Source organism: Solanum verrucosum, unplaced genomic scaffold (genome assembly GCF_900185275.1).
Source record: "Solanum verrucosum unplaced genomic scaffold, falcon-dt-bn FXZP01000285.1, whole genome shotgun sequence".
NCBI classification, from domain to species: domain Eukaryota; kingdom Viridiplantae; phylum Streptophyta; class Magnoliopsida; order Solanales; family Solanaceae; genus Solanum; species Solanum verrucosum.
The window spans coordinates 185,690-208,907 of NW_026019934.1; the positions used below are offsets into that span (position 1 = coordinate 185,690).

The 23,218-nt window shown below is 34.7% G+C and overlaps 4 protein-coding genes across 5 annotated transcripts; 1 reads left to right on the forward strand and 3 right to left on the reverse strand.

Moving 5' to 3' along the window:
- Positions 1-415: 415 nt before the first annotated feature.
- Positions 416-1,837, reverse strand: LOC125833814 (beta-D-glucosyl crocetin beta-1,6-glucosyltransferase-like). Its single transcript, XM_049512987.1, has one exon. It carries the CDS (start codon positions 1,835-1,837, stop codon positions 416-418), a length of 1,422 nt encoding a protein of 473 aa, XP_049368944.1.
- A 2,243-nt stretch (positions 1,838-4,080) lies between these two features.
- Positions 4,081-7,866, reverse strand: LOC125834361 (chaperone protein dnaJ 6-like). Its single transcript, XM_049513517.1, has 8 exons — positions 7,681-7,866; positions 6,398-6,496; positions 6,206-6,307; positions 5,225-5,281; positions 5,038-5,144; positions 4,875-4,957; positions 4,519-4,609; positions 4,081-4,430 (listed from the first exon to the last, which is right to left on the reverse strand). Exons 1-8 carry the CDS (start codon positions 7,813-7,815, stop codon positions 4,235-4,237), a joined length of 870 nt encoding a protein of 289 aa, XP_049369474.1. The 5' UTR covers positions 7,816-7,866; the 3' UTR covers positions 4,081-4,234.
- Positions 7,867-9,414: 1,548 nt separating this feature from the next.
- On the forward strand, positions 9,415-11,903 carry LOC125834110 (zinc finger A20 and AN1 domain-containing stress-associated protein 8-like). Of its 2 annotated transcripts, none has more exons than XM_049513295.1 (2): positions 9,415-9,566; positions 11,132-11,903. In XM_049513295.1, exon 2 carries the CDS (start codon positions 11,149-11,151, stop codon positions 11,665-11,667), a length of 519 nt encoding a protein of 172 aa, XP_049369252.1. In that variant the 5' UTR covers positions 9,415-9,566; positions 11,132-11,148; the 3' UTR covers positions 11,668-11,903. The 2 variants fall into 2 exon arrangements, with proteins under 2 accessions (XP_049369252.1, XP_049369261.1); XM_049513304.1 differs by having other exon boundaries at positions 9,454-9,566; positions 11,126-11,903.
- A 497-nt stretch (positions 11,904-12,400) lies between these two features.
- On the reverse strand, positions 12,401-17,870 carry LOC125834208 (transcription factor bHLH48-like). The gene is made up of 7 exons (XM_049513381.1): positions 16,855-17,870; positions 16,525-16,656; positions 16,376-16,441; positions 14,819-14,887; positions 14,004-14,075; positions 12,988-13,198; positions 12,401-12,842 (listed from the first exon to the last, which is right to left on the reverse strand). Exons 1-7 carry the CDS (start codon positions 17,347-17,349, stop codon positions 12,805-12,807), a joined length of 1,083 nt encoding a protein of 360 aa, XP_049369338.1. The 5' UTR covers positions 17,350-17,870; the 3' UTR covers positions 12,401-12,804.
- Between the last annotated feature and the right edge of the window lie 5,348 nt (positions 17,871-23,218).

A 23,218-nucleotide genomic window follows, 5' to 3' on the forward strand; every position in this document is an offset into this window, starting at 1 on the left:
CTTTTACAAACAAGTAAACACTTTAATTTGAAAATTGGTAGGCATCTAAAGTTGACATCAACTTTCACCAAGAGATTTGAATTAGACTTTGTTCATTTTAAACACTAAACACCTAATATCAATGCTATGTCATTTTGACATTGCGAAGAAATAGGAGATTAAAGTTTTACTTTTTGATAAACTTAAATGATCAAGATTGTTCAAAGTATATTTGAGCAAATCATATTGATGCAATATACTTCTCAGTAATTCTGAAGGTCATATTTTGTGATGGTAATAGAATATAGAATAACGCACATTATGCAAAGACATTTTTCTTATGCTTCTTGCATTAGTTGAATAAAAAAGCTTAGAAAAGTTGACAATTCTTTTCTTTTTTCCACTCGATGTTCAATACATGTGCTTTGAAGCTTGATTAATCTGAATTTGCGCTAGAAAGTTCCATTTTTGAGGGCTCTACCAAGCGCGGCTCCATACCCGTGACTCGAATCCAAGAACTATGATTCTTCTCATGACAAAGTTGTGTTAGCTCCATAACAGCTGCATCAATATCTTCCACATTTTTAAATCTCAACTTCTTACCCAAATTTCTCACATTACATCTCAAATTCTCCCCTGATTTTCCACATATTACATCTTTGATAACTCTTGCTATGTCTTCTCTATGAAGTGCTCCATTTTCATCCCTCAAAACCTCCAAAGCTACTCCAATTTCCACTAGCAATTTAGCATTCATAGGTTGATCAAGATCCATAGGCATAGCAATAATTGGAATACCATAATCTATACTTTCTGAAATTGAATTCCATCCACAATGACTCACGAATCCACCGATACTCGAATGAGTTAGTATTTTTGCTTGTGGAGCCCATCCTCCCATAACCATCCCTCTATGACCAATTCTTTCAAAAAAACCTTGTGGTAATGCCTCTTCAAGACTTAGATTTTCCCCTTTTGGGAACCTAACTACCCATATGAAATTCACTTGGCTAAGCTCTAACCCAAAAGCTACTTCTTCCAATTCTTGGTTTGTCAAGAAGTAGCCACTCCCAAAAGAGACTAATATAGTTGAGAACTTGTCTTTTTTCCCTAACCATTCCATGATCTCCCTGTTTCCATCTACACTAGTCATAGGATCTTGAACTAGTGTACCAATTGGCAAGACCTTAAATTTGATTATTTCGGACATATAGTCGATGTATTTACCTTCCATCTCTCTCGACGTGCCTATTAGCATCACGCCTGTAAATTCTTCAGGAGCTCTCACTTCAGGATCATCGTCTTCACGATGTTCTTTAACCACTTTATGAGCTTTTGTTAGCTCATAGGGATTTAATCGAAGAGCTTGAAAGGGGAATTCAACATTTGGTTTCACAAACAAGTGACTGAAATAGGAGCACATGGCTGCACAAGAAGTGAAGAATCTAACCGCCGGGATGTCAAGGGTAGAAGCCACCCCAGCAGCCCATAATTGCTTGACATCATGGATTAACAAGTCAGGTTTTCGTGCTTCTAAGATGTTGAGCAGATTTGGTTTAGCCATTTTGAGGGCTTTTTGAAGGGTGGAATGGAGATGGAGTGGGAGGCCATTGGCTGTATGATAGTGAGGAGGAAGCTCTTGCAAGTCTGGTAATTGGAGTTCCACAAGATGAATTGAAGAACAATATGTTTCTGGTATTCTTGTTCTAATGAAACTTAGGTTAATAGATGAAGAACATAGGTCAACCAAGAAACCTCTATCCACGAGCTTTTTGGCTAGCTCGAGAAATGGAGAGATGTGACCATACGCCAGCCATGGAAACAAGAAAACCTTCCATTTGGTAGATTTTGTACACATGGTCGTGTATTCGTGCAGGGGCAGGTAGTGTGAGAAGATTAAGCTCAGATGAATATGGCAATAAATAGGATATAAGGCAGAGTTCTCAATGCTTACAAGTCATTATCTCTATAAGCATTACATTTTGTGCCTCAGAAAGGGATATCAACAAAAAAAATGTAACTTACATTGTTTAATATGTCACATAGTTTGTGAACTTGTCTCTAATGTTACTATATTATATACATGCAGGTAGTGTGAGAAGATTAAGCTCAGATGAATATGGCAAGAAATAGGATATAAGGCTGAGTTCTCAATGCTTACAAGTCATTATCTCTATAAGCATTACATTTTGTGCCTCAGAAAGGGATATCAACAAAAAAAATGCAACTTACATTGTTTAATATGTCACATAGTTTGTGAACTTGTCTCTAATGTTACTATATTATATACATTGTTTAAAGTTTCTAATCTTCTTATTCCTCAAGAACATAAGTTGATCTAAAAATGTATTTCCTTTAAACTGCAAGACAAATTATAAGTTCAATGAAACTTCCTTTGGGTTTCCCACTTGGCGTTTAGTACCTACTTTGAAGCTCGACTAATCTAGATACCTTCTTTACATACTTCATCTCTACTCTGTTCTGCGTGTACCAATTACATGAAAATTAGCTTTGTTTTATCCTTCATGTTTCACCCTGGAGCTGAGTTTTGCTCAAATTACCCAAAAAACAGCTCAAAGCCTTGTTTTTCTTTAGTTTTTGCTTTTCCGGGTTGTTAATTTCCAGATTATATCAACATAAATGTACTTTTCAGGTATAATCACCTTCTTAGATAACAGAATAATCACTTGCAATAGAGAATGAAAGAACAAATGGAAGTAAAGAACCATTTTTTATACTCAAAAACAAAATTTTATAATCAGAAATATATACTGCCAAAAGATCAATCTCAATACATACGGAAAACACCTAAATCCATAAGAAAATCAATAAACACTACTCTCACAACTGAAAAACACATACAATCACCACAAAATCAAAATTCTAATGCCTGAAGATAGCAGCAACACATAGAATGAGAGAAGTTCCAACTAACACACCGGAAGACGGCAAGGAGAAAGCCGCACCGGCGTCAGGTGCCGGGGCCGGAGCTAATCCTAATTCCTGAGCCGAAGTTTCAGTCATAGCTGAGAAAAGAGCAACGATGAATACAATGAAGAATACGTTGATAATGCTAGATCGAGCCATTTGAAAAACAGATTTAGTAGAAAAAAGTGACCGGAGATTGATCGGCGAATGAGTGTAGAAATGAAGGAAATTAGGGTTCAGATGTGTGGGAATTGAAGTGAAGAGTTAGTGAATTTATAAAGGGGAGTTGGGGGGGTGGGGTGGGGTGGGGGAGGAAACAGCTGGTGACAGAATATTGACAAGTGTAGTTTACCAAACGAAAGATATTAAACAGCTGGGGAATGTGAAAGCTGTAAAGTTCAGCATAACTTATTATTTTACGCAATTATTGGTTCACATTAATTGCTTGATTCAGATGAATCTCTGCTAATCATTTTAGGCTCTCGATTAATTTGGATTTAAGTCCCATACAACTTATTAGGGAGAAATACATGCTCTTTATCAAAGAAGGAAAAACACGTGTTTTTTATATCAAAATTTAAACTCGAGACCTTTAATCAAGCGAAAAATTGTTCGTTCATTATACCACATTCTTTGATCATTCGAAATATATGGTTAAGAGTGAATAGATAATATTTATTTTATCATGACTCTTAATAACATTTTTGGACCTAAATAATTTAGATTTTCACTAGGTAAGACTTTATTAAAAGGTAAAGTGTTTTTTATAAGAATTTTCAACTAATTTAGATTCGTATCGTTAGAGGACAGAGAACATTTCATCAAGATTTTTCTATTTTTAGGACTAGAATTCAAGGTTTTATTTATCAAATGTGAAGAGATCTTATTAGTGCGGGGAATAGACCTCTCACTATATGGTTTCAATGATCCTTACGTATTTGGACAACACATTAATATCTTTCCATTCTTGCCAGCCATTACACCAAAAAAATGAATTAGGTGACCTAATAACAATTCTCCCAAAAAGTTACTTTAAATCATGATATACTTTTTCTAGAATTTGCGTTCCTTACTCATGTAATTAACTAGTCTATTTATGTTTGTCTTAGTCAATATATTAGTTCATCTGTCAACTGAATTAACAGTGTAGTCCAAAACTTAAAGTGTATGATGTTTTAAGCAAAGTAGATATACGATTAGCAATTATCTTAAGACTTATAATCCTTGCAGCAAAGAAGCACAACCTAATACATAATGGCAAAGTACAAGAAAACACAGCAATAAATAACATTTTGCAGCTTGGTGTAGAGGTTGCATTATATAAAAGTTACTTTCGCTTAGATTGCTTCCTACTCTCCAGTCTTCTTCGAGCAGCTTCGAATTCTTCCTCACTTGGCTCTGTCACGGATGGATCCCCACCGTATTTGCTAGCCAAAGATGAGAACATAGAATTCATTTTGCCCCTCCGTTCATTTTGTCGCTGAGAAATAATAGCAAACAAATCGTCTGGTTCTTTCTTTGATCTGCAACAGTTCAAGTTCTCCAGTTAGAATAATATAGCACTTTCAGTGTTTCAGTTAGTGATGCATAATATGATAAAAGATGACTCACTTTTGTCTACGTTTCAATGGGCTTGTAGGCGGTTTTGTTTCAGACACTTCCTTTGCCCATTTCTCATATGCTTTGGTTGACTTTATCTCCCCTGTCAAAGTAAAAATATAAGTGCTGATCACTTCCCAGTGAAGAAAGAAAAGAACTTTTCTGAGGAAAGGCTTTGAATGACCACAATAACTATTGCCAAAGGAAAAAAAGTAATAGGAATGTTAATGCAGAAAACAGATGGCTAAACAGTGTTGAGAGTCACACGTTTAGATCAAACGACACATCTATTCCATAATTGTAAGGGCATCATAGAGGATGAATTGTGATGTTTACGGATACTTAATATGATGGAAGCTAAACTTTACCTGCTGCTATAGCCTCATCCAGAATATCTTTGAAGCGATGTGAATCTAGTTTGATATCAGAGCAAATCATGGAGCAAAATAGCCTACAGAAGATTGTATATTAGGTGACAACCTAGAAATCAAAGCATTAAAGAGGTAGGAGCATGTGGCTTCCTGCCCATACCTCTTCATTTTACCCTTATACTTCTTGTATAGATCAATCAAGTCTGTCCTCTCCGACTTGGATCCTCTATAGTTTGCTTCAAACTTGTCAATATCAGCCTCAGTAATCTGAAAAAAGACGTGTAGGTTCCTCCAATGTTAGAGTGTCTACTATTCAAATAATAAAGTGGAGTAATTATTTCTGTTACCTTTGGATGCATAGCTCGGAAAAACTCCTTCAAGTTATCAACATCTCCTGCCAGGTCCTGTTAATAGGCAGATGATAGTGAGAACCTTTTTTTTCTAGATAGGTGTCATTGAGGTGCACCCAATTAGCACATCAGCCAAAAAGACCATTCTATTTTCTATTTATCAAATACAGATTGAAAAGATTGTCTGCTATCGCTACAGTTTTGAGAATCTCCATATATAAGAGTGATATTAAGAAGATCCAGGTATCAGTTAGACTTGTCTACAAAAACCAGAAATATAAGCTGGATCAGCATAAAAGACACCATACATGCATGTCTACTGTAACATTAACTTTGTTGTGCACAATGTGTGGGATTGACCCTATATAAGAAAAGAGAAAAAAATACATCCATAACACACACACAGCTACACATTATGTTTGGTTCAGGGAAGGGGAGAGGAAATTGTTTACTTCCCCAAGGGAAGATGGTCATCCTTACCCTTTGATCGGTATACCTATAAAGGAAGTCAAACACATCTCCTTACTCCTTCCCATTCCCTAACATAGAGGGGCCGGATGCCTCTACACTTCCCCTTTCTTTCACAACCTAGAAAAATAATGTCAAATAGCACAGCACTACCTCCTCCTTTTATTAACCCTCACTTACCCCGTCTTTTCACCTTAACACAAAGAATTGGCTCAAATATTAGTTTCTAGAGAACTGTATGAAGGTCAGATTTGAGCTTTACTCCTAGCAGAGAGCTGATCAGCCCCAAACCCAGATCAACAGTCTTCTTCAGAACCTATTACATGATAATAACAAGATTTTGGCTCACTGTCATAACAATGAGACAGTCTTTTTACTACATCACACCATCATAGGCAAAAAAAACTAAGTAAAAAGTTGCAACATACTGAAGATGCTAGAGTTTCCAAAATGTTATCAGAGTTTGCAAGGATCACAGGAGGGGGAAAGAATCACAGCAATACGACTCACATCATCATCAACACAGCCAGTCTGATCATAAAGTGCCCGTTTCTCCTCATCACCAAGAATTGATATCACCTTTTGCAACTGCTGAAATTTCTCTTTTGCTTCCTATTGAGTAAATTTAAGATATTCATCGTTAAATTAGCTAATGTATACAGATTACTGGGGCAAACCATACTCAATTGTGCAGCCATTTACCTCATCATCAGGATTCTTATCAGGATGAAGTCGCAGAGCTAACTTGTAATATGCCTTCTTTATTTCCTGCTGGGATGCTGTTGTCTCAACCCCAAGAATCTACAAGTAGATGCCTCGTTAGTATTGCATCACCTCCTTGAACAGAGAAATCAAAAAGAGCAGTAACTTAACACCAAAAAAAAAAGAGCACGCTTAGTTTAACATCTTCTAAACCAAACATTAGTCCATAGGCTCGATCATGAAGATTTATAACTATGGCTTCATTATAAGCATATCACATGCCTCAGACAATTAAGCACTATTTCTACAGCAACACACACTAGTATTTACATACATATATAGAAAAAATTTATCTTAGAACTCTCCAATCAAATCTGTAACATATGTATTTCTTTTTGCATACTATAAAGCAATAGCATAGTATTAACCAAAAACACTATAGTCACTTGGAAACCCTGTATGGGGTAAAATCCGGACAGATCGAATGTGATTCAGCAAGGTGACACCGATCTCAGCGCCTAAGCGCGACCGGTAAGGTTGGTTAAAGGACCGAAGTTGCAATGGGAACCTATCTAGCTCAAAAGATGCGTGACTATATTTAAGATGTCAGACGGTCAAAATAAGTACAAATGTTCACAAAGAATTAAGGATTTACTTCTGAGACTCTCAATCACATACGTTACAATTGAGTGGTGCGGATAGCAATCATCGGGTGAGACATGCAATGCAGACAGCCGTCCTTAGAGTTAGGCTATGATAACATCCCCTCACTTGTAGGGCAGAGGATTTTGATCAGGAAAACCATTACTATTCTACTCTATTGTTGCTCCCTTGCCCTAAGCTTCTTAACTTCACAAAGTCACCGTCTCCCAGAGTCTACTTGAATAAGAATTTTCTACTCAGTTTTACTTGCTCACTTTGTCCATTGTTTTAGATTAATTATCACACTTGATTGTTTCATTTTAGCAATTTGGCATTAACAACACTAACTGTTTGGGTCCTTGAACCACTTATCAAATTCATTTCTTACCCTAATATACAAATTTGTCAATAACATATTAACAAAATCCTAGAATATAAAATTGAAATACATATATACAAACCAAAAGGTCCAAAATCATAACAAATATACAAATTTAAACATTAACCCAAATTTCACCATCTGCTACAAGCATATAGAAACAGAGATATATAATTTGCTGAGCGGTGAAGCTTTCAATTACTTCACTTAAAATGCTAGATCTGTTTACAAAAGCTAGCTTAGAAATAAAATTTATGAGTACCTCATAAAGGCTCTTCTCGCGAGAAGAAGATCCGTTCACACTCTCATCATTTTCATTCATTTCTACGTCATCGGAGTCGGCGTCTTCCTCAAAATTCTCCACCGGAACCCTAGCCTTCTTCTTTCCCTTCCCCATACGGCAAATCTGAAAATACTTACACTACTTGAGCACGCAAAAACGATCGACAATTCGAATAAGAAGAAAATTTTGAATGGATTTTAGCTAATTTACTTGCAAAACAGGCCTTTATAAAGGGGAAGGATTCCCGCCATGTTGATCCTCAAGGTGTTCGAGTTCCCGCCAGGCGACACTAGAGATATATGGACGGTTAAGATCTTGGCCACGTAAGGTATCGTACTTAGAATCACTCGATTAGTTTGAGTGTGAAATATTATTCGGGATATATTTGATGTCTTTTATTTAATAAGTTTAACTAATACACATAACAATAACATATTTAGTGTATGTTCGTTAGTGGAATATTGACTTGAGAAGGATAGTGTGTATGCAACCCGCTTACTTTTACCAAGTGAAAATAGAGATTGTGTTTGAAAGACCCATAAATTTCAAAAGAAAATATCAATAAGGAAGAGTATAACAATACCAATAACAAATAAATAGCACTAGCCTAAAGCAAAAGAATTAAATAACACATACTAATAAGAAATCAAAAGAACAAAATAATGATACTAAATAAAGGGAGTAACATGTAAAGAGAAATCGTGAAACCATTATTATAAAAGAGTATTACTATGAATACTAAAATGAGAAACTAAACACGATCAACTATATATTAACTTTCTATCTTTTTTTATCTCTGTGTGATCATGTTCTCGATTAGCTAAATAGTAGCATATCTTATCTAATCACCTTTCTTCAATATTACTTCTTCCACCTATCACTTCCTCTTTGCATCCCTAAGACAATCAACCTCTCGCTCCTAACTAAAACATATGTGCATCTTTTTTTTGATATATTTGAATTATCTCAATCTCATTTTTCTTATTCCTCTCTAAAAAAAAAAAATTACTATCCCTCCCAACCTCAAATATTGAAGAGGTCATAATCCAACTTGTCAATGACATGGCTGATGACATTTACTCGACATATAATTTATTCCACCATATTTTATTATTTTATTTAGACATACTTGAAAACCAGTCAAAGAAATTATGAGCCTTAAAATAAGGAAAAAAGAATTATATATTAAATTATCGCAATAAATTAAGTACTTAATACTGAGATTAAGAGGATTTCGTAAGGAAAAAGTAATGGCAAAACGGTAAATTATAAGTTCGGTAAGGGTAGGTGAAGAAAAGAAGGCGTGCAAACTCCCAAAAGCGTTTGTTTGAATTGAAAGTAATTACCATTCCTAAACTATAATTAAATAAAAAACATTCTTAAAAAAGAAAGTTAATAATTAAATTTAAAGCATAATACATAAATATTATTCTTAATTTGGCCAACAGACAATTATTACTTTTAACTTTGAATGTATACAATTAGACACTTAAAATTTATATCAAATTTAGCAAACAAACATATTCGTCCTATATGACGTCTTACATGATAATTTTGTGTTCTACGTAACATCTTATGAATTATGTCACGTAGAACATGTGTGTATACTTATTTAATTTTATAAAAAATTGAATATCTACTTATACACACTCGAAATTGGTAGACATAAATATAGCTGAATCCAAGTTAAAAGCGTATTTATGAATTATGCCTAAATTTAAATATAAATAAACGAAACGAAAAATAATTTTCTTCATTTTTTACAATTCAATCCTTCTCCTTTCTCTTTCTTCTCTCTTTTCAGGTCTCTGTCTAAATTTCTCAATTTCGCCCTCTTTTCTTCGCCTCTCGATTCTTCGATTCAGGTATCAGAAGTTTTTGGCTTTTTTTTTGTTTACGTCGTAATATTTGATGTTAATTTTATGTTTTTTGCGATTTTTTTTAAATTTTTTTTGTTAATCTGGGGATTCTAGGACCTTTTTTATGGGTTTGGAATTTGTGACTGAAGATCGGGGAAAGTTTTTGATTTGATTGGTGGGATTGAGTTATTTTGATGATTTTTTTGATTTTTTTTCGTAGGGTTTGTTAGAATTTTCCAAAAGAAGGGAAAATTGAGCATGTATATATGTGTTTGTGTTAAAAAAGGTTTTTTTGGGGTGCTTTGTTAGATTTGGATTATTTTGGTGCTTAATTTTGTATGGTATGGGTGTTATTTGTATAAAGTTTTGATTTTTAGGGATATTGCTTTATAACCCAAGTGGGAAATTGCTGATTTTGTGTTTCTTAGATGAGAACTTGTTGTATCTTTGTTGATGGTGAAGTCTTGGTGGTATCTGAATCATCTGAGCAAACTGTATATGTTCTGTGCTGAGTTGTGGTTTGATATGTTCTTATTTTGGCTCTTTTGGTTCATGAATCAATCAACAATGCCTCAATCCCAATTCCGAAACTAGTTGGCGTCAGCTATATGAATTGTTGGTAATCGTTACAGGATTTGTGGTAGTTTAACTATAGTAACACTATTTCCAACCTGATCATCAACCCACTGCAATCCTCTGCCTTTTTGCTAAGCTTACCTAAACGAAGTTGTTTTTTTATAGTTCATCATCTTAATTAAATGATGGAGAATGAATATGGAGACATCAATATGTGCATCTAGCTTTTTGCTTTGGTGGTTGTTAGAAGTGACTATGTCTTTTCTGCATATACACTACCCTCCTCAAACCCACAAGTTTAATTTTTGTGTTGTTGTTGTTGTTGTTGTTGTATCATTTACTGAATTTTACTTTAATAAAGTTTCAGTTTCTTAACAGGGGCTCTAGTTGAATAAACTTGATTTTTTGGGTTTGTTTGCGAGGGTGATGGTTGGTGATGTTACATAAATACCATTCACTTCGAGATGATCGTTTGTTGAGCCAGGTTATAGTCTATGCTGAGACGTAGTAAACAATTTAGCGACATAAAGGAGTGCCCTGATCTTGGATAACTATTCATTCAAACAATAGTTGCCTTGGCATCTCTGAAATCTATCTCTGCATTCAGTTCTAATTTTTTTTTGATTGAGTGAGTTCATGCTGTATGCAATAAGTAATAAGCAAAAGAAAAATATTCTTTAGACTGTTGTATTTGTGTAGATAATCAAGTTTATTGGTCCTGCTCCTTTCAATGGCTACCTTGGATAGTTGAATTCCATGTTAAATGATTTATGATAAGTGATGAGACATAATGACAATGACTGAAGTGCAAGTCTGTGCTTACCACAAGCTTAGAGTGATGTCTTATTGTCGGTCTTTACCACTTCCTTGTGTTCTCATGACAGCAACCATGTTTGATCATATCGATGTTCATTAGTTGAGGAGGAACCTCCGTGTTCTTTTTGTTATGATGATGGAAAATTTGCGTAATGAAATTGTGATGTGGCAAGTGGCAGGTTAACTGCTGCACAAAATGGAGTCTTCCAAAGAAACAGGCTGCCAAGCTCCCGAAGGTCCCATCCTTTGCATCAACAACTGCGGGTTCTTTGGTAGTGCAGCCACCATGAATATGTGTTCCAAGTGTCACAAGGACATGATACTGAAGCAGGAACAAGCTAAATTTGCAGCAACATCAATTGAAAACATTGTAAATGGAAACTCAAGCAGCAATGGCAAAGAGCCTATTGCCACTGGTGCAATCAATGTTCAACTGGGATCAGCAGACTTAAAGGTTATCTCTACAGAAGCATCGTCTGATTTATCCTCAGGTCCAAGTTCAGAGGTGAAGCCAAAAGAGGGCCCAACTAGGTGCACTACTTGCCGCAAGCGTGTTGGCTTGACAGGATTCAATTGCAAGTGTGGAAATCTTTTCTGTGCAGCTCACCGTTATTCTGACAAGCACGAGTGCCCATTTGACTATAAGAATGCTGGTCGGGATGCTATTGCTAAAGCAAATCCTGTTGTTGTAGCAGAAAAGCTAAACAAGATCTAGGAAGCATCTATTGAATGTTTTATATGAACTGAAGTATGATGTTCTTGCTTTAAATCTGTTGGGTCTTCCTATAAGTTGGCCTTTTGTCGTATAAGGTGTCCCTTAGATTTCGATGGTATAAGTGATGAAACTGGGGCACGTTCATTCTATCTCCAGTTTGTAAGTTGTTATTTATGCTGGCTTGGTGGATATCATCTTTGGACTCGTCGTCCTTGTTCTTTCTCAATCTCTCCTTTTCGTTTTTTCATACAGTGCAGAACGACTATCCATTGATAAGGTTAAAAAAAAGGAAAAACAAAGCGTCTTGTTCAGTGGTTTCATACTTATTCATCCTTTGTCAACTTGCTTGTGCTATATGTTATATTATCAATTCATTCTACTCAAAAGTCATTTGTTTGATGTTGTCACTTTCTCAATTCTGGATGTGCTTCCTATTTTGTTGGAGATGCTATGATTTGGTGGCATTAGTTACTGCCAAGGATATTGCTCGGATTTTTCAAAAAATGATGTAGGGGTGCGTTTTTAGAGGATCTGACACGGGATATTGGGTGTCCCTAGGCTTCACTATGCGAGTTATACCACAACTCATCACAAGTTCAAATCTTGCGATAAACAAAAACTGGATATTTAAGCAGAGAAGGATAAAAGAGCAGATTCTCTATTTGAGTCCGTCACTCCATGAAAGTGAAGCCTTATCAATTTTCCAATATCCTTCTTTTTATTGCTTTTCAAGTTCTCATAATTACAGCACAAGGAATTTCAGCAGAAGGGGCAAATAGCACGAAACCTTGCCTGCATAACAATGTAATAGTCACCACTAGTTTGTTCTTGTTTTACAACTACGAATCAATCAATCATCTCGCGTACCAAGTATCAGATTGAGTGACTATATGTTCGTATAGACAAATCTTTCTGCATACATATATATATATGTTATATAAATAGAAACAAGGGATACGCGTAATTTTCTTCCTCCCTAGCAGAGATCAAACTGGAGTTTCTCCTTGCTGTTTGATTTGAAGAAGGTGAAACCCAAAATCTGAATTCTTGATAACTCTCTTCTCTGGCACCGGCTGCTATCAACTAATATGTCCGATATATATACAGCTAATCACTAGTAAAGACTTGCTTCTTCTTTCATAGCTCCATTTTCAGCTGATTTGGGTGTAAGGATGCTGCAAAAATCCGAAATATGATGATTAGCTATGAAGTCATTTAACTCATGCTGCATTCCATATCGGTTTTCTTCACAAAATTCTTTCAGTTCCAGTTTTAAGTTAGAGAGATTAGCAACACAGAGGCCATCAAGTATGGATTTACCTGAATTTGCTGAGGAATCATATGTCAACAGCGAGTTCTCTGGAGTAACAAAGCTAGAATTGTCTTCTAACCTTCCCCAGGCAGGCTGATGGAACCCTTCAAAATGCCATAGATGTTGATATTGGTTTCTGTTTCCGCTGGTTTGTCCCTCGGCCCAAATAGGTGGCACAACCATGTCTTGTAAGTTACTCTCCACATGGGAACCACTTCGCTAATTTTCAAAAAGAAAATTGAAACTCTTAGGGAATGCAGAAGTTTTGAATATCATGAAGATTATCTCATACATGTTTTAGACATTATAAGCAATTAATCACTCACTCTAAAGCTAGTCATGTAATAACTAGAAACAAAGCCTGAAAGGTGTCACCTTGAGATCTCTGAACTTATCACAATACAACATACAAGCTGGCATTATTTGGAATTTAATTGCAGTGAAACATGATAATGTACAAAATTTGTCATTTCCAGCGTTCTAGATGTCATGACGTGAGAAGTTGAAACTTGCAGAAATGTTGAGAGTAAAGTATAATAGGGCCAATTCTCCTATCCTGAGGTGTATTAAATAGAGGACCCACTCAGAGAGGTAACTCCAGAGGGTAACAACATTGTGGTATGGTCACAAGGCAACCTTTCAGGTGACCACATATTAGAAAGGACAGTTGAAAGTGTAAATCTGCATGGTAAGGCAGACAATAATGGTGGTCCACATTTGACCTTGCTCTGGCATTTTGGTTAGTCAAGAAGCACATTTTTCAAAATTTTACGTGGGGATCAAGAAAATTTACAGTGAGTAACTATAGAACAGTTTTATTGTTAAATATCATCTTTTAGGTGGTCTTATAAGCTGACGTTGAAGATAAATAGATGGGCTGTCATCATAGAGCACAAAACTAACAAAATTATCATATGTGCTTTATTTGACAAATTGAGTAAATAGGATGAAGTGCAGTCATAAAACACAGCACCATTTGAGTAAGCTCACAATAGTAATAAAGTTGACTAGCAACGGAACTTACTTCTGCTGCAAAGAGACTGTCAAGGTTGAAATCAACTCTCGGGTTAACCGCAGCAAGTCTCATTGATAAGAACTACAACCAAACAACTCTCCATCAGAAATACGATCAAGGAAACCAAATAAAGCATCTATATTACCAAGCAATGAGAGAGGAAAAAGTTACTTTCTCGAAGGTCATGAAGGTTCATATGTGGGATTCCCACTGGTCTGTATCTTTGCCTACATTCTCAAAATTATGTCAAAAGATGCAGGTGGTGCAAATGTATTCGTCTGTATAAGGACTGAACATGCTAGAGCACTACATGTAGGTTCCCAAACCCCTATATCATTTTTTAATATTAAGCAATATCGCTGAAATTTTTATTGACTTCCTATATATGTTTAAGTTCACCCTGACAAGATTCAGAATAAGATTGTGTTTCCTCAATAAGGCAGAGTTGCTCCTCAGGTATGAGTTCATCGGTTCTCCTTTTCCTTATGACTGTATGCTAACAAGAGAGATGATGAGAAATCAAAGAACTGCTGTACATTCTCCATGCCCCCTACCTCCGGTAGCCGATAATAAAAGTTTTCTTCTCTCTTGTATATTAACTTAATCAAACTATTGCAAGAATTGAGGAGTGTCAGGTTAAGGTGCTTAACCTGCATAGGGGGCTCTAAGTTTCGGAAGAAATGACTATTTAGAGGGATAAAATATATTATTGTAGTGAGATATGGATGCATCATAGTTGCATTTACACCTAAAATATCATAATCAATAGTCTTCTGCAGATTTCAGCACTAATAAATCAGATAGAAGGATATCCGAGATCTGACCTCCACTTGACGCTGTAGGGACTGTACATGGTTGATGATTTCATCCAACACCATTGCAGTACCTGAGATCTGCAAATATAGTCCAAGCATTAGAATGTGCTAATATTATTTTGGGTTAGTTCAATGTTGAGAATTGACTAATTAAAAGATCTTCAGAGGTCTGCAAATTAGTCACAAATTAATCACCATATATTTCTGTTAGCCACATAATAGTCGGTGTATGTTAAGCCACCGCAGAACAAGTTAAAATAGAACAGAAACAGACATCCTTTAAAGTCTTGAATACATTTATATTGACAGTTCAAGATGATAAAAGTCACTGAGTCAATAATTTTTTTAAAGCACTTAAAATAAGTAACATTACAGGCAGAACTATTCTAATGGATTTATATTTCGACAATATTTGTGTATCCTTTTATTTTTGTCTCTGTGTGTGTTTACAAGGGGGTTTAAGTTTCAGTATCGAAGTCTTAAAACTTAAGATGACTTATTCAAATCATGTATGACCAAATGAAAGGATAACATCAGAGAACCCCCACCCGCATCCCGACTAAAAAAAAAAGGAGAAGATTTTCTACTATGAACTGTGTATGGTATAAATTTGAAGTAATCCCAATAGGTAATCTTGTCTTAAATGTATGGATTATGGATTGATCTCTTTATATATAGTCCAATAATCCTAAGTCGGGCAACCGTTTAGGTTTGAACCTTTGAGGCAGGCACAGAGTTGATTTTCTCAACATATATCTGCATTTTCTTTTTGCTATGGTTCTTTATTTATTGATCATTTTTCTTTTTTTCTATGGTCTAGTGTATGTGTACCTTATCCTCTAAAAAAACTTCCATAATGGAGCTCTTTCTACTCTATCCATCAAGACTTGAATAGATATGAAATTACCTAGTGTATTAGCCTGCCCCAAGGTTTGAACTTGAAACTTCATGGTTCTTGACAAATTTTATAGATCACTACGTCACACCCGAAGGATGCAACTCTGTTCTAATAAAACATCCCTCCCCCAAAATTATTCTAAGAAAAGAAAAACTTTTAAAGTAACATTTTTTCTTTATAAAAAGGAGTTCCAACACCTTTGTAAAAATTGAAATGACAAGATTGACCATTAAAAAGTGTTCCCTCCATTTCAATTTGTTTGTCTTAATTTTCTTTTCAATATAGTTGAAAAAGATTGTCCTTTTTCTTCTCGACAACTCTTTACTTTTAATTTTACACGTAACATATTTTAACACGACAAAATTCAAAAGTATTCTTTACTTTCTTAAACTTTGTGTCACGTCAAAAGTTATTACCCATCAAATGAAAGGCAATAAAGCTGAAACAACAGTAAAATTGTTCGCCACTTTTCTTGGTGCCAAACCCACCACTTTTTTCATTAAGAAAAAGGTGAAAATGACTGATTTTGCACCAAAAAGGCTAATCAATAATGCAATGAAAGCAATCACATTACAGATATTTCCCCCACTAAGTACTAATTAACAATCAGTACAACATATTAAACAATTATTAATGATTAATTAATACTGATAAAAGTGACAGCTTACCTTATTACATCCTGGGACCAGTTCTTGTAGTAGCTTCATCCTAGCATTAATCTTCTCTCTCCTTGCCTACATATATATATATATATAATCAAGATAATTAAAAGCTTAATTACCATGTTTAGCAAAACATTAGAAGCTCTTAATCTTACTCTTTCTGCTAAACTATGGCTATCAGTGGCTTGGCCTCGACGCGCTCGGACGTGAACGTATGGTAGCTTCTCACCGCCGTCTTCTGAGGTATCGTTAGCTGATTTTTTCCCCTTTTTAGAAGTTTCTTTTACCTGAATTTCACAGAAATTGTTCATCAAACTGAAATTAGCATCCCTCGTCGGAAAATTACACTATTTATACATGTTTAACACTATTCTTATAGATGTCGAACTCTTTCAGCTAGTTCATATGTCTACTTCTTTAGATGTTGAACCTACAGGAGAAAATGAAAATTCTGGCTCCTACACTAAATGGGATGTTGAAATTACCTTTTTCTCACGTTCCTTTCTCTTTGTTGATTTCTGATTGACTAGTGGATTGGAAGTCGCCGGAGATGAATTGTGGTTAAATTCGGAATCTATGGGTTCTTGCTTGACGAACAGTGATTTCGACCCGGAATTTGAAAGGGTTGAATTGGACTCCGGGGAGTTACCGGCGGCGGCGAAGACGGAGAACTTAGAAGCTCTGTCGATCAAAGCGATATCTGAAGGAAAAATCGGAGGAGGAGGATAACGATAGTGAGGTTCACTGATAGCGAGCTTATCTGATGTCATTTTGTCAGTTTCCGGTGACTGAACCAAAAGCTCCACCGCTTGATTCGGTGGAAGCCCAAGTAAAGCAGTGAAAGAACTTCCACCTTCCGACGTAACAGACAAAATTTCCTCACCAAATTGATGAAACCCAGTTCCTATTTCTCCCATTCTAGCTCCGCAATTCTCGGATCTAGCTTCTCCTGCTTCAATTGACTCTATCAGATTATCCATTTCACAGAAAAACCAAACCCAACTTTGATACAACACAGCTAACCCAATTCCAAAATGAGACTCAACAAGACAACCCCAAGCTCAATTTCTACAGTTTCTCCAATTTCGTTAATGCTGCAAACACCAACTGAAACTTTAAACAAACCCCACAAATTTAAACAGAGATTACTCCACAGTAACCCCACAAATTCAAGTCAATGAAGTTCAAAACACTAACAAAAAAGAAGAGAAAAATGGAGGTACTTGAAGAGAAAAATGAAGCTTTCTATATACTTCCTCTTCTTCTTCCCTCTTTGTTTACTTTTTTGTTGGAATTTTACAGAGTTGTTATCTTACTGTATGGAGTTTTATTAAGAGCTTCAATGGCGGTCTTCTCTGCAACTCTGTGTACTACTGTAGTCTCTTATCTTTGACTCTATAATAAAAAGGATTTGCCCTTTTTTCTGAGTAGCCGCTGCCTTAAAGCAATATTTGCTTTGGTTTTTGTGCACTTACCAAATTTTAAGGTACCAAATATAGCACAAGTAAATACATAAATAAAATATTTATAAACCTAACTCTAGGTGATATTTGAGGTACAAACATACAAGACATAATATATCTCCGTGATATTTCACGAGTGAAGTCTGAAAAGAGTAAAATATGTGTGAATTCTACTACTATCTTGTAGAGATTATTACATCAATATGCCTAGTAAAATTCTACTTAACGAATTCTGGGGAGGATATAGTGTACACAGACCTTATCACTATCTCGTGAAGGTAGATGTTGTTACCGAAAAACCCTTGGCATCTCGTAGAGATTGAGAGGTTGTTCTTTAAAACTCTCGGTTCAAGTGCAACAAATTCAGATACACACAAGAAGAAAATTGTGAAAAAATATAACAAATAACAATATAAGATTGCTAAAAACAACAATAAAATAATAAGGTAATCGAAATATAGTAAACAATGTAATAGATAAAAGTTTAAACTTCCATATGTCATTGTATCGTATATGTAGTATAAATATCTAGTAAATTTTGAACTTTAATATGTTTTATTGAAGTTTCACTTATCAAATCTTCGTTATTGAAGTTATTTTGCGCTTTAACTAAGAATATTTCGGTCCAAATGTTATTATCACCTTGGAAAGTACTAGCAATTACTTTCAAAATCACAAAAAGCAATCCAAAAATTTGATCATTTGAACTAAAATTTTACAATTCATCACGTCAATAATAAAATTTCGAGTAAACAAATAATTCAAATTCTACCACCAAAAAGATGTGGTGCAAAGTAATGAATAAGGTTGTTCCTCTCTTAATTAAAAATTTCGAGATGGAGCACTGGGTGTTCTATGCAACACAAATTCAAATTAGTCGAGTTCCAATATAAATATCGAACACGAAAAAAAAACGTAGTGAAACGTCTGGGCTTTATTGTGGGCTCACCGGATTCTTACCCAACCTGACAAGGTTTTAATAACAGTCCATGACCTGTCTTTTTCTCTACAGTTATGTGATTTTTTTCCCCTTTCTCTTACTCCTATTTATTGTGTTTTGTTTATTAAAATTTTGTTATTTCTGTTCTATGTTTATAATAAAATAATTAGAAAGAACTTGTCAAATTTTGAAATATGTGTTTGATTATTCTATATATGGAATGGGCATAATATTCTTAAAGAACAATGTCTTTGAGATGGCTATGTAAAGTACTTTTGAGTTGTTTTTTATTCGAAACGAGATATTTGGTCTCATATAATTATATGAACATATAGATCAATTTTATAATTTATTATCGATATTTTTTTTTATACTTATGCGATAAAATAAATACATATTACATGTGAAGTAGCTAGGAAGAAGTAAAATAAGCGAAAGTTGTTGAAATTAACATATCAAAAGATTAATCAACAACTGATTAACGAGATTCTACAATTTACTTCAAGTATTGCATGTTGCTATGTTCTTTATCGATATGAGAATCGAGACATTTGTTGTTAAAGATCGTTTTTTGTTTCAAAAGAGAGGCATGCATGTTACCAATTTAGTATTCCTTGGCGCTTTCCACACCAAGAGTTCGATAATCACTCGACATGCAAGAGACTGTGCGAGGAGGACAGGAGAGAGAAGCACCGAGGGGGATCGAAACATCCCATTTGCGCGGCTCTCTACTGCTTAAACATGTTCACGAGTCGTTCAGCTTTGTAGGTTTTGACTATGATCCTTCCACATGTTCATCTATAAAATCTTGTTTCGACTTCTCCTTCCTCTAAAGGTCACTTATGAAATACTAAAGGTCACTTGTTCATGAATTGCCATACATAGGGTGTGTTTGGTATGAAGGAAAATGTTTTCCTGGAAAACAAGTAGATTTTTGACTTATTTTCTCATGTTTGGTTGGTGAGAAAATATTTTTCGAAAAATATTTTTTAGTGTTTGATTTATGAATGAAAATTATTTTTGAGAAAATACCTTTTTTTTAGTAGAAAGTAGAAAATAATTTTTGAATTGAAATTGAAAAATTAAAAATATTTTTTAAAAACAAACTAAATTTCTTTTTGGGATGGGGGCTGATTGGGCGGGGGGGGGGGGTCGCAGGTAGGGGTAGGGTGGAGTAAAAAAATAAAAATTTGAAATTGAAAATATTTTTTAAAATAAACTTTAATTTTATTTTTTGGGGTGGGGGGTCAGGGGTAGGGGTGGGGTGGGGGTGAAAAAATAAAATTTTGAAATTGGAAATATTTTTTAAAAACAAACTTTAATTTTATTTTATTTTGGGGGGGGGGGTAGTGGGGTTGGCCGGGGCGAGGGGGGAGGGGTAGGGGTGGGGTGGTGAAAAACAAAAATTTGAAATTGAAAGTATTTTTTTATAAAACAAACTTTAAATTTATTATTATTTTGGGAGGTAGGGGGGCTGGTGGGGGGGATCGAGGGTAGGGGTGGGGTAAAAATAAAATTTTGAAATTGAAAATATTTTTTAAAAACAAACATTAAATTTTTTTTTGTGGGGGAGGGGGGGGGGGGTAAAAAAAAATTTAAGTTGAAAAATGTTTTTTAAAATTAAGCTTTAAAAAAAATTTTCAACAAAAAAAATTGTAATTTGAAGTTGGAGGAAAGTTTTGAAAAATGTTTTCCTTAAGTTTTGAATGAAAGTCATTTTCCTTGAATTTGAAAAAAATGAGTTGATTTGAAAAAAATTTCCAAAACATTTTACCCAACCAAACATGAAAAAATTTCCTTTCATACCAAACACACCCATAGACGTTATTATGGCACCTTCTAATAGCATATGAATTAACTAGCAATTGGACCAAAAATGAAGAAAAGGAATAAAGTTTTTGGGCATTTCGGAATCTTCTACACGCAATCGTAAATTGAAGGGTGAGATTTTGTCAGAACAAAAGTTAAAGGGTTGTCCAGGCAAATTTGGCAATAAAACTTCAATTCCTAAAAACTGATTAATTAGCGCTAATGATGGGATAACTTATAATTAGTTTGGATTAGATACAAGATAACAGCCTAATTGAAGTTTGAGATAATTAGGTAGAGACGAAAAGGTAGCTCGCTAAGTAATGAAATATGTTAAATATATATCTTAATTACCTTGTTCTTTAGAATTATGGATAACAAAGTTAATCCAAGAAAATATAACACGCCTAATATATTCGAAATTGAGCGAGTTGGATTGCACATATATTCATAGCTGGTCAATTTGCGCACAACTCAAGTCATCCAAACTAAGAGTCGAATTGTTTGACGATGTTTTAAACCAAGCTTATGTAACAACCCAATCCTTGGAACATACAACAACCCAGGTGGCGAAGAATTGACATCCAGGTGCCAAACTTTCCCGTCGATGTGAGATTTTAGGGAAGATTAGCTTGTAATCCCAGAATAACTTTTATTCGTTGAGCGACAACCCTTTCACTTGGCATCGTTGGATCACTGAGGGTGACTTTTGTCCCTGCTCGATGGGTGTGTCTTGCAGTTGAGCTCCCTTCTACCTTTGTACTCGAGGGCCAATTTCCATCTGGCCTGAGGAAACCTTTGCACCCCTCTGTTGGCCTACGCCCCATAAAAACTGTCTATATGAAAATGTTCCTTCTAGCCCTTTTAGAGTGGTTACTCACTAATGGCTCGGCCCCTCTGGTCTTCGCCTTCCACCTAACCGTAGGGAAGGCCCAAAGCCAAAAAGCTTCCTTAGTTTTGTTTGGTAACTCAATAAAAAAAAATTGATTAGATTTGGGCAAGTTATGACCTTATTGTTAAGCTTATATTGATAAATTTAACTTCGCCAAGTAATCTTTTGCACCTTAATAACTCAGTTATCTACTAAAATAATTCATTTTAACTCGTTCAAATTTAGATCAAACGTCCAAATGAACCAGAAGTTGCCAAACACGTTATAAAATTGTGTTCTTTAAAATTAGTGAAATGTCATCCAAAGGTGAATTCCCCCATTTATAGGACCTATTACCAATTAGGCAGGCTACAAAGTGCTTCATTCTACTTATTGCATTAGAGTATATATATAAAAGCTGTGTAAAATACAGACATTTAATAGCAATTCATGCACTTCTAAAATTTTCATGAATTATTATCCTAGTGGTCCAAGAATCAATTCTAGAATTTTCTATTTCCACATAAATTGTGTGTTATTACTCCTTATGTCCCATATTAATTATCTATTTTTTTTTGTTTCTCGAGATTCAAATTATGAAAATTTTGATCAATATTTCAAAATACATTAAATTTGAATCGTACTGAAAAGTCTCACATTAGAGATATACTGCTCCCTTATAAAGTGACTCTATCTCGAGACCTTTGGTTAAAGATCAATACATACTTACCGCTCTACCACAATCTTAGTATTCAACTTCAAAAGTAATCATATTGGCATTCGAAAGGGAAAAAACAATACTTATTTTGACACGATGAAATAGTACTTTCTTGCAAATTTAGAAACTCCAAAAGGAACACTTAGATTTACAAAATGAAATACGTAGGTAAATATTTGATATCTATCAAATCCATAGAAAAATCAATGTCTTTGTTTGCATTAAAAGTTAATTAGGAGTTAATATTGTAATTTGACATCCATTATTACATTTGAAACTATTTTATGAAAAGGAAATTAAAATAAAAATCGAAGAACATCTACATGAAAATGACCATCAAATTCCTCAAAAATAGAAAGGACACAAAATGTCAAAATCTTGTGCAAGTTGAATAGTGAGTAAAAATGTATAGGGAGATGGGACAACAATATCCTAATCTCTTAAGATTTCTCGACATGTCATGTCAATTGTTTGCTACTCAAAATATTATTTTTCAGGTTCATAGACTCGTTAATTTAGATATAGATTCAAAATTTAAACCGTTATCAGCTAAAAATTTCATATTGATATGTTTGAACATATATGCACGATCTTCCCAATAATCATAGGTTGAGTAATCTTGTTTGTGGCGATATTCTTCACTTTTAGGGGGTGAGTTTAGTCGCCACAAATATGTTGCTTTAATATGGACCTTTTTTTGTCGCCATAGATAACATTTAGTAATGACCCCGAAATCACCACTAAAGACACTTAAGGCGACCTTCTCTAGTCATTACTCATTAGTAACGACTTGGAATTTGAACTAAAACTATTAGGTTTAGGTAAACTCATAGCTTTTACTGTGTATCCAAACTTGTATTTGATACCTAGTTTTAATATATATATATATATATATATATGTATTTTAATTTTAAAATTATATTAGAAGTACAAACGTTTACTATGGTTAATGATTGAAAACATTTATAAGATTTTAAGTTCTGCCGGTGGAAGACATATATTTAAGGCTGCAAATAAACGCTATTCATAATGTTATGGTCCCAACCAA